The following is an 11,448-nucleotide window of genomic DNA, read 5'->3' as shown; positions in this document are numbered from 1 at the left end:
CCTCGTGGGTGGGGTGGCGTCTCACTGTGGGACCACAGGCGTGGGCCATCCTCGTGGGCGGGGTGGCGTCTCACTGTGGCTTTATTTGCACGTGCCTAATGACTTTGTCCATCTTCTCAGGTGCTTACTGAGCATTTCCGTATCTTCTGTGGAGAATGTCTCCTCAACAACCCTGCACCCACACCACCTGCTTTGTTGTGGAGATGGTTCTTCATTTGTTGCCCAGGCTGTTCTTTTTCCCATTTTTCAACTGGGCTGTTTTTTTACCGAGTCATGGGAGTTATTTTTACATTCTGGATATCAATCCCTTATAAGTACATAATTTGCAAATATTTTCTCTTAATTTCCCATAATTTCTAAGAGACATTTTCATTAAGTAATTAAAACACGTACCTAAATTCTGCCGAAATTCAGACTTAAGTCCAATTTGAAGCAGCTGGTTTTCAAACAACACACCATTGTTTTTACAAACAAACCTGGGGAAAAAGACAGTATATGTCACTCAAAACCACCCACAAAACACAAGGGTTTGTTCTGGAAAAAAACGTGTAGCACAAGGAGGCCAGAAAAACCTCTATGGGACACAAGGGAGGAAAAAAGTGGAAAACTGTGGCTGGGCACGGTGCCTCACACCTGTAATCCCAGCACCTCGGGAGGCAGAGGTGGGCAGATCACGAGGTCAGGAGTTCCAGACCAGCCTGGCCAACATGACGAGACCCCGTCTCTACCAAAAATACAAAAATTAGCCTGCGTGGTGGCAGACACCTGTAATCCCAGCTACTGGGGAGGCTGAGGCAGGAGAATCTCTTGAACCTGGGAGGTGGAGGTTGCTGTGAGCCAAGATAGCGCCACTGCACTCCAGCCTGGGTGACAGAGCCAGACTCCATCTCAAAAAAAAAAAAAGTGGAAAACTATTCCAAGGACATCCTGACAAATGGCCACAGAGAGGATGGCGAGTGGGGCACAGTGAGGCAGGCACAGCCCCGGTGAGACCTGTGTGGTCAGTGGGTGCAGCTGCTTTTCATGAACTTGCTGCTCCACATATAATGGCCTCTCACAGCCCCAGACAGGACGGGGCGTGATGATATATGCACATAGCCTCTGGCCACACCACACACTCCATCCAACAAGGTGCCAGACACTCAGCCAGGTGAAGGCCTCGCCATCAGAGCCTGGCTGCCTCGCCCCGCACTGATGCACATGCACGTACGGGCACCCAGCCATCCACCCGCCAGCAGCACAGCCCTGCAGGGCCCTGGGTACCCCCATCTCCTCTCTGGCCTCCCCTCCCCTCTCTCCAGGCATGGCTGTGTCTATGCTGCACGGGGAACCCAGGGCTTTGCTCACCACAGGGCACTTATCTACAGTACACAGAATGAGGGGAAATGAAACAGCATTGGTTAGCTTTCATTTGCATTTATTGCAGAAGAACTTTGAGTTTTCTGACCTCCTCTAGGAAACCACAACTCCACAGGGACCTGGGTCCAATGGAAGGAGAAGGGGGCAGGGCAGCAGCACAAGGCTCCTGAGTGGGCCCAGCAGAGGGACGCCACACTGATTCATACCACAGGGTGGGGAGGCGGGAGGTCCCGGAGCCGCCCCTCCCCGCAGCCCCAGTGCCTAAGAAGCAGACGCTGCATGGCAGCAGCCTAACTCTGCAATCTCCAGCTCCACCTATGCTGACTCAGAGAAGACCCAGACCAGCCATTCCCACGCTTACCCAGTCTCTACTCAGTGCACCCCATCTGCCACCCTGGAAGGTCTGAGTGCTGCTGACCCGCAGATGAGCTCGTTGGCAGCCTGCCGTACGGAGGCCAGGCCAGGAAGAAGACAGAGGAAGGAGCGACAGGCGGCAAGGGCCCCAGTTGGGACAGTGACAGAGGTCCTTGGCAGGGAGGGCGCTGCTTGCCACACACTGCCCCACTCCGGCCTGCCATGGCCACAGAGCCGTGAGGCAGCAGTCCCCGCATGCACACACCTCTGGAGGCTACAGCCAGCCCGACACGCCACTGGTCCAGCTCCATCCACATGCGAAGCTTCCAAAAGCCCAGTGTGGCCCACCCAATACACAGGTCAGTCATCCACAACACAGGCGCTCCCCTGGACTTCACACAGCAGGTGACTAACAAAGTAGGCATCACTTCACAGGAGAAGCCGCCGAGGGAAAGGTCCACATGCCCACCGCGCCCCGGGGCCACTGCTCCGCCGCAGCCAGTGAGCACTCCACCCGAGAGGCCAGTGCAGACACAAGACTGTGGAGTGGACACTCGTGGACTGGCCTAAGCCACTTCAAAGTGCAATCTGTCAAGGACATGGGAGGGGTGCTGACTCTCCCACGGCATGACAGAGAGGCCCTGCGGCCGGCGTCTCAGCTTGGCTGCTTGTTTTTTAAAGGGTCATCCCAACTACAGCCTGGCCTGGGGAACTTCACGGGGAAACGCAAACCACTCTGCGAGGCCGAGAATGCAGCGTCCTGTCCTGTAAGCCACATCCCGGCAGCCACGCAGTTGGCTCGCCCTGAGGCCCTCTGCGCCTCCATCCGACACCAAACACACACAGACACCTGACGACCCTCTGTAGCCAGACCAAGGCCAAGACACCCCAGACACCAATGCCCCAAGGCCTGGCCACCGGGAGACAGTGCCACTCAACATGAGGAGTGCACAAGGGCCACGTGCAGCTCCCAGCACAGCCGTGTGGAGACGGGGCAGGCATGTGCCCAGCAAGGAAGGGCTGAGGCTGCCACGGACTGTGCACAAAGTCCCTGTCCCTTCCTCCCAAGACACTGAGGAGCAGCCACTGCCACAGCACTGGAACCTGGACCCTGCAGTGCTTCTCAACCCCAAACACAGCGATGCTAAGAGCAGTAACAGGTCTGTTTTCATCCCAAGAGGCGACCTGCACCAAACACGCACAGCAGCCTGCTCTCCTACGTCCTTTTCCAGCACGTAACAGGAAACAGGACTCACGCGCAACATGAACACAAAGAACTGGAAAACATTTAAAACCACCAGAATTCTATCATCGTCTTCAGAACGGGGGACCGAAAGGCCATTCCTCAAAGGCTCTCTAACCTCCGTCTGGGACAGAAACTGGCACCTGCGCTCCCAACCCACAGGGCAGCAGGGGAGGGGCGTCAACTCTGAGAAGAGGGGGCCTCGGACCTCCGACCTGACATAAAAACAAGCAGACAGCTGAGAGCAGCCAGCAGGGGCAAGGCACAGCTCATCAGTCCCGCAGAGAGGGCCGGGGAGAGCGGCCTGCACTAACATTCTGGGTACCGCGGAGACACTGGCAGAGACCACCACACATGGGGAGCTGGGTGGTGTCCAGGCAGTGGACACAAATTAGAGCAGGACAAGCAGCAAAGACGGGCTGTCCGTGGAGCCGACCACAGGCTGGAGGCCGAAGACGTGGACGGGGCGGGCCTCACAGGAGGACTCGGCAAGTGAGAAGCTCCAGGACGAGAGACCGGGCCTCCAGGTCAGACGCGGACAAGACGGCCTGTCAGAGTGAAACGCAGCCCAACGAGGCAGGGAAGAGGCGAAAAGAGGACGTGTCGCTACAAGGAGTGCTGGCCAGCATGGACACCGCCGCAGACAGGACACACCGCGGGCCAGACCGTGGCTCTTTTCACGTCCTCCTCCTCTCTTGAGAGTCACGTTACCCTCTATCTGCTGAACACTGCAGCCCATAAACCAAGTTCTGAGGGGAGTTCCACAGCAAGCCTACCCCACCCACAACACGGCAGCTCCCACTCGTCCCCCAAGCAGCTCTGGGAGGTAAACTTCGCTGCCCTCAGCCACACTGGAGGTCACGGGCACAGCACCCCCCGTGCCTGTCTGCAGGACCCCGCTGCCCACCTCTGTCCCGCTGGCTGTGGCCACACCAGGGGTCACAGGGCACAGCACCCCCCGTGCCTGTCTGCAGGACTCAGGAAACCTGACTACCTGGCAAAGTTGTCTTCGGAGCCAGGAGCGAGAGGTGCGACCGCAGAGGCCGAGTCTGAGAACACATCCACGAGCAGCCCGCCGCTGCCGGAGGAGGGTGGGGGGCCCGCAGGGGCCGGGGGGGCGGCCCCCAGACCCAGCAGGTCTGCCGATGGAGAAGGCGTAGACTGGAAAAGAAGGAAGGAGAGCATCAGCACAGAGCCTCCCTGGCCTGGCTGACCCCAGGCAGCTCACGCGTGCACGTCCTCCCCCACGGCACCCCCTTGGCATCCCCGAGATCCCGGAGGCTAGGGCAGGTGGCACACGGGCCAGTGAGTGGCCAGAGCATGAGGGCAAACAGCCACCTCCTGAGTAGATCCCAAAGCCCAGCCTGAAGGCAACTGCACTTCAAAGACAAACCATCATTTCACTAAGATGACCTACATTTTCTCACAATGGCTGAAGGAAAAAAAAATTCTCAAAAAAAGTTTGCCATGAAAGGCATAAAAAAGAAACACGTGGCTTAAGAAATAAGATCAAGCACGTCACTGCCGACTGTCCGAGAAGGAAGTTCCAGAAGATGAAAAGGAACTTATTTGGGTGCACGATCATTTCAATCATTAAGTTATGACTAAACCATTATTAGTTTAATCATTTAAAAGTCTACAGTTCAACAGATACTTTCAAAAAATAATTGCTTTCTGGCCAGTGCGGTGGCTCACACCTGTAACCCGGCACTTCGGGAGGTGGAGGCAGGAGGACTGCTTAAGCCCAGGAGTTTGAAAGGAGACTGGGCAACATAGCAAGAAGCTGTCTCTGTTTTTTCTTCTTCTTTTTTTAGACAGTCTCACTCTGTCACCCAGGCTGGAGTGCAGTGGTGCAATCTTGGCTCACTGTAACCTCCGCCTCCCAGGTTGAAGTGATTGTCCTGCGTCAGCCTACCGAGTAGCTGAGATTACAGGCATATGCCACCATGCCCAATTAATTTTTTTGTATTTTTAGGAGAGATGGGATTTCACCATGTTGCCCAGACTGGTCTCTAACTCCTGGGCTCAAGTGATTCTGCTGTCTCAGCCCAAAGTGCTAGAATTATAGGAGTGAGCTGCTGCACCCAGCTCTATTTTTAAAAAATTAAATACTAGTAATAATGGCTCTTTGTTGTTGTTGTTTTTGTTTCTTTGAGATGGAGTCTCGCTCTGTCTCCCAGGCTGGAGTGCAGTGGTCTCAGCTCACTACAACCTCCACTTCCCAGGTTCAAGTGATTCTCCTGCATCAGCCTCAGAGAAGGTGGGATTACAGACTAGTTTTTGTATTTTTAGTGGAGACAGGGTTTCACCATGTTGGCCAGGCTGATCTCAAACTGCCGACCTCAAGTGATCTGCCCACCACAGCCTCCCAAAGTGCTGGGATTACAGGCGTGAGCCGCCACACCCAGACATCTATGGCTTTTAACCACTTTCTAAAGCAGGAAAGCCCTTTGCCCTAGCAAATAAATTTGTACCCGAAACGTTCGTTACCACAGACTGTGATACCAAGGCCAGATTCAGGCCCCAGGACGACAGGGTCCTGACACCCACTGCGGGTTCCCCATCTCCTCCTGGTCCTCAGGCCTGGGAGACCCTCCTCAGGGAGCAGGCCTGGCTCCTGGGCCATACTGGTTCGTCCCTTCCCTCCAACAGCAGGACAACTTGAGGGGTGAAGTTTCTGCCTACGAGGGTCCCGGGCTCCTGCACATGAGGCCAAGCAGCCTCTGATCCCCACACCCATGTGCTCCCCAGCACACCCAGGGGCCCCAAGGAGCTGTGTGCAGAGAGAGAGGATGCTCAGAAGAAGTACATGTTCCGGCCTCATTGATGATCTTAATAGACATTTTCGCCAACGTGACACCAAAATAAAGCCACTGCCTCTCATGGGAAAGGCACGCATGTTGATGCCACCCTCAAAGAGACCCTTCGTGACCCATGCAAAAGACCCCAAGCAGGAGAATGTGCCAGGAGTGACCCCACCTCTGTCCTTCCCTCCTTCCTCACCCCAGCCCACTAGGGTCTCCCTGTGAGCAGTGGGGACAGACCAAAAGCACAGGATAGCACCAAAGCCCACACGCCACAGCTCTCAGTCACAACGGAGGCCACTGCCTCCGTCACAGACGCTCCCTAAGGAGCCCACCCGTCAGGCACCACTGACCAGCAGGGGGGAAGCCACACTCAGAAAATCCACGGAATGAGCCCTGAAGGGGGCCCTCCAAGGAGGCACCTTAACAGAAATGCTGGCCCTCACTGGACCTTCATCCTCCTTTGCAGAGGGCAGCATGCCACTCACTCCCACAATCTAGAAGCTTCCATCTGATCCCTAAGCCACACGGTCAAGGCCAGGCACCTCCAAAGTCCACCCGGAGCCTGGCTGGGCAAACCTAGGTGTGATCTAAGGCCTAGGGTGTGGGCACACCTCACAGGGCCCACATGAAAAAGACGCATCAACAAGAACCACAGAGAGAGAGAGAGACTGACGACAACCCTGAGCCCCCTTCTGCCCTCAGCGAGCTCCTCTTCAAGTCGAAGCAGCTGGAGAGGAGCCAGAGCCCCTGGTGCCTTCCCGGCCTCCAACAGGCCACCGCAGGTTTCCTCGGAAGGCTTCCAGTGCCCTTGTGGAAAGTCGCCTCCCCTGGGTCATGTCTTCCTGCCCTCGCTTCCTCACCCAACTGGGGCCACGTCCTCCTCTCTGCAAGGCGGAGCCACTGCTGGCCCAGCACCCACAGGAAAGGCCCTGTTCTGGCAGCTCATAGACAAATCTCCACAAATCAGCACTCTGTCTCCAGAAACCCAAGTCAAGACGCCCGAAGGAGGAGGGGAGACGGATCAGTGGAGTGACGGAGTGGCTACTGACATCCCACGGGACAGGGCCTAAAGCAGGTCACCAGCTCTACAGAGCACATGAGAAGCACGAGCATGAAGGTGCTCAGGCGTGAAGGGAAGACGCCCACCTGGGTTACCATGCACTCCAGGATCAGCTCACAGGCAAGTCAAGCCTCTGGAGGGCGGGCACGGCAGGTGCCACAATCAACACAGAGAGGACACAGGGGACAGGGGCTGCACACAGGACATGAGGCGATGGGGGGAGGGCGAACCGTTAACCCGAGTCAGGCTCAGCCGAGGGGGGGGGAGGGGGGGGGGGGGGAGGAGGGGAGGGGCGGGGAAGGGAGAGGGGGAGGAGGAGGAGGAGGAGGAGGAACAGGAGCCAGCCATTGGGCGAGATGTCAGGCCTGGATATGAGCCCCATGGCAGGCCCTGCACTATCAGCCGGAGGGGCAGAACACACAGTCAGCAAGGACACGCGGTCAGCAAGGGCACACAAGCAGGTCCCTGACTCAGAGATGAGCTCCCTCCCAACCAGCAAAGTGCCAGGGCAGGTACCGCCATGGGAGCTGGCCCCAAAAGCCCTGCCAATACTGAGTGGCAGCACTGGACCGGCGTCCTGGAGAGGAAACCCTCTCTCCAGAACTCCTCTAACTGGACAGAGACAGCCCGAGTGACCCCGACAGGAGCCCTCCCCAACAGCACAGAAGGGAACAGCCAGCAAGCAGAGCCAAGCAAAAACACAACACTCAAAATGACACTTCTCACCCGACAAATACCACAGGACACATTCTCAGTTACAGAATTACTTTCATCGCATCACACATACAAGGAAAACCAGACCTAACCCAACTCACTACAGAAAACCTCCAAGAACAGGGCAAGACAGGTCTGCCCTAAATCAACAAAGCACGTGTCAACAGCCGTCTGGGTGAGGCAGTCCTGCAGGAGAGGGGCAGCCAATCCCATAAAACAAGTCACCACAGAGGACTCAAGATACTGGTCTGGAGGACTTGCCTCGCCAACAAACAGTGGCCCCCGGGACAGACCATCGTGGGTGTCCTGAGCCACGGCCGACGCCTGGGTTCTCAGTACACGCTGCTCCCTGACAGGCTAATGCCCTGCTGGTGCCAAGTCTTGGGGGAGAGGCCCTGACAGGTCTGGGTGCACAGCAGAAGAGGGACCCACCATAGCGCTGGTGCTGGCCGGGGCAGGCTCGGGGCCCCCGTTCACATCAACACTCCTCTCCCGCTTGGTGTCCTCCAGGTCTGTCACCGTGCTGGGGCCCTTCTTCTTCTTGAGCTTGGCAAGGATGGAGGACTCCCGCTCCGGGAACGGAGGCATCTCCTCCAGCACAGTTGCCTTGGGAAGACAGGGTGAGCTTGAGCAGAGCCCTGACTCCCAACTCCCAACCCCCGGTCATGTGAGCACAGGGTGGGGACTCCTACCAGGATGTCGGTGCTGGCCACGGTGCTGAGCCGCAGGTACTCCACGGCGCGCTGCTGCAGCTCCACGTCTGCATTCCGCAGCTGGCTGTCGCTGCGCAGCACGTCCTGGATGGTGGGCTTCACCTCCGGAAAGAGGTTCACGAACTTGATGTAGGTGGACAGGAGCAGCGCACGGGTGGGGACACTGCACAGGTGGAACTTGGAGTGCAGCAGGTTGAACTGGATCAGCGGGCTGGGGGCAAGGAGAGCACAGCAGGGAACCCGTCATCCCCGCAGGGAGGGACGGCAGCCAGACCCCTCGCCTGCACCACAGGCCGCTGGTGACACCCCTCCTCCAGCTCCAGAACCCACTGCAAGGCGCCCGCCCATTCACAAGGTCAGCCGCGGACCCGGTCTCTCTATTTCCCACTAGAATCCCTGCTTTTTTGTCCCCTGAAGGAAAACAAGACGACAGTGCCTGGAGCAGGAGCGGCTCTGCGGGGTCTCACGACAAAGCCGGCTTGTGCCTCGGGGCTGTTCCGGTGACAAGCAAGGACACCAGCCACCCTGGCCACTGGAGCGCACACAACCCCGACGTGCACAGGGCCCCTCACCTGGATCTCGGGTCTCCAGCTATCAGGTTTCCAAACTCCCCCAGGATGTAGCCACCCACTTTGACCAGGTTCTCGTGGCACGCAGGAGCCTGAAGAGCCTGCGAAGCCACAAACACAATGAGGAGCATGGCAGCCACGTGGCCAGAGTGAAGTCAGGCAGGCACTTGCTGGCAGGCTGCACCCCGCGCCAGCAGCAGCCCTCAGCTTCCTGGAAACCCCAGTCTGAGCGCACCTGCCCCTCCCCCCTCCCCGCCTTCCTGCAGCGCCCTCAGGTCCTGTGTCAGCAGCAAGGAGCCAGAGGCTGCCACCCGCTGGCCTGCCCTGGAGGGAGCTGCAGCGTCCTGAACAGGCTGCAGCCGGGTAGGTTCTGCCAGCGCCCTCACGGCACACCCGCCCCGGTGGCCTAATCCTCTCCATGGACAGGCGGGCCCCACCCTGCAGACACAGCATGCTCTCACACACGGAGGCAGCTTTCTCAGGTGGCCCCAGAGAGCCACAGTTTGAAAAGTCAGGGTGAGAAGAAACTGTGACTCAGTCAGGGACACCAGCAGCAGAGGAGCCAGAGCCTCAGGGAAGAGCTGAGGGGCATGAGGGGTCAGCCACAGCCCCAGCACCTTCACGCAGGCGGGCTGGGACCACTACTCACCTTCCACGACTCCCCCCCCATCCTTCCTGGCAGTCCCATGGCCGTACCTCGAACACGGTCTTGGCCGCGTAGCCCTGCACGTCGTCCCGGTTGATGACGATCTGAATGACTCGGTACCACACCTCTTCACTCACGTAATCGCCAGCGATTCGGATCAAGTTCAAGATGGTGTCCACGTACCAGGTGTAGTCCACGGCATACTTCTCGGCCAGGATGGCGACCTTCAGCACCTGCAGGGGATTGGCGGCTGAGGGCGGACACCTGCAGGCCATGGCAATCCCAAAACCAAACTATCACCCAACGAGGGTTTCAGAAGCACCTATGTGTCTATTTTAAAAGTTTGGGATGGCCGGGTGCGGTGGCTCACGCCTGTAATCCCAGCACTTTGGGAGGCCGAGGCGGGTGGATCACAAGGTCAAGAGATCGAGACCATCCTGGTCAACATGGTGAAACCCCGTCTCTACTAAAAATATAAAAAATTAGCTGGGCATGGTGGTGCGTGCCTGTAATCCCAGCTACTCAGGAGGCTGAGGCAGGAGAATTGCCTGAACCCAGGAGGCGGAGGTTGCGGTGAGCCGAGATCGCGCCATTGCACTCCAGCCTGGGTAACAAAAGTGAAACTCCGTCTCAAAAAAAAAAAAAAAAAAAAAGTTTAGGATGCACAAGAAGCTTGCACTAGATTCTCAAAAAGGCCACAAGCCCAGAAAGTTTAACATTCCCTGACTTAAGCAAGTAAAGCCAGCCTGAATCCCAGGAAAAGGCGCAGCCCAGCGCACAGGTGGCCATGACCACAGCCAGGCCATCTCCCACCTGGCCCTCCTCTCCTGAAGCACCTGGCTGCAGCGCCCTCTGACCCTGCCACCCTGGGGTCCTGGCGGCCGCCTCTCTGATGGTTTCCTCCTGCTCCAGCCAAACTTTCCTGCGAGTCCCACCTGGGCGTCCCCCTTCTCCTCCTCTCTGGCTCACTCTCACGGGAGACCTACCACTCCTTTACCCCCAGGCACCCAGAGGTGCCTGCCCCGCCCACACCCACATGGCAGCCACACACATGGAGCTCTGCCAGGCTGTCCGACACCAAATTCATCTCCCCAAAGTCACCTCGCCTTGCACCAAGCTCCCTCCAAGAGCACCAGCTGCCAACACCAATGCTGGCAGGCATCAAGACCACACACCTCCCAAGGACACCCCCCAAACGCCCTGCCGCCCCCTCCCCACGCCCCGCCGCACCCCCACACCCTGCTGCTGGCCGCTCAGATGCTGATGACTGTGTCTCCCCTGAGTCCTTCCATGGAGCCTGGACCCTGAAAAACTCCATGATACTTCCAGAGCATCATTCCAAAATGCATTGCCTCTGAGCCCTGCCTCAGCCTGGGGCTGTGCACAAGGGCCCTCACGCCTCACTGGCAGGGTCCCCATGCACCCCTCTACCCATCTCACATGCCCTGCTCCCCACCCTGTACTGAGCCACCCACCACCCATCCACAAACTGCTGCTCCGCCCTCCCAGTGACCCCTGCAGCATCATCCTCTCCAGACCAGGCGCCTCCCACCCCTACAGAAGTCCACACAGCACCCCCAGAGTGTAATGCCTCCTGAGGCCGCGGAACATGGAGCACTTCCTCCGGCCATCCCACCTTCAGCACAGCGACCCTTGGCCCTGCTCTTAATCCATGCTCCTCCACAGATGGGAAGGGGCAGAGGAGGAGTGGGCCAGGTCCGGTGTGGACACCCAGCACCTAGCGCAGCCACAGAGAAGACGCTCTGCCATGCCTGGCTGAAGGAACAGGGTGTGGGGAGCGCCACTCGGGCCAAGACGCAGCACCTGTCTTACTCCCCACAGCAGGAGCTGTGAGGTCACCGCTCATCCACACCTGTCTTACACCTCACGGCAGGAGCAGCTGACATCACTCATCACACCTGCCTTACACCTGACAGCGGGAGCAGCTGACGTCACTCACCGCACCTGCCTTACACCTCACGG

The 11,448-nt window shown here is 58.1% G+C and overlaps 1 protein-coding gene across 11 annotated transcripts in view; it reads right to left on the bottom strand.

Moving 5' to 3' along the window:
• Positions 1–11,448, bottom strand: part of AP2A2 (adaptor related protein complex 2 subunit alpha 2) — a 73,623-nt gene that overhangs the window by 4,777 nt on the left and 57,398 nt on the right. For 9 of the 11 annotated variants that reach the window (XM_032270561.1, XM_032270568.1, XM_032270562.1 and 6 more), the window contains 6 exons: positions 9,516–9,698; positions 8,823–8,920; positions 8,230–8,461; positions 7,970–8,143; positions 3,951–4,117; positions 394–476 (listed from right to left, as the gene is read on the bottom strand). In XM_032270561.1, coding sequence (XP_032126452.1) covers positions 394–476; positions 3,951–4,117; positions 7,970–8,143; positions 8,230–8,461; positions 8,823–8,920; positions 9,516–9,698 — 937 coding nt within the window. Of the gene's footprint in view, positions 1–393; positions 477–3,950; positions 4,118–7,969; positions 8,144–8,229; positions 8,462–8,531; positions 8,580–8,822; positions 8,921–9,468; positions 9,699–11,448 lie in introns of all 11 variants that reach the window. The other 2 variants (XM_032270563.1, XM_032270564.1) reach the window with 2 other exon arrangements.

The sequence above is a fragment of the Sapajus apella genome, unplaced genomic scaffold (genome assembly GCF_009761245.1).
Source record: "Sapajus apella isolate SASKATOON/1434 unplaced genomic scaffold, GSC_monkey_1.0 scaffold212, whole genome shotgun sequence".
NCBI lineage: Eukaryota > Metazoa > Chordata > Mammalia > Primates > Cebidae > Sapajus > Sapajus apella.
The sequence above is the reverse complement of the archived record's forward strand: the minus strand, read 5'-3'. Positions and strand labels throughout refer to the sequence as shown.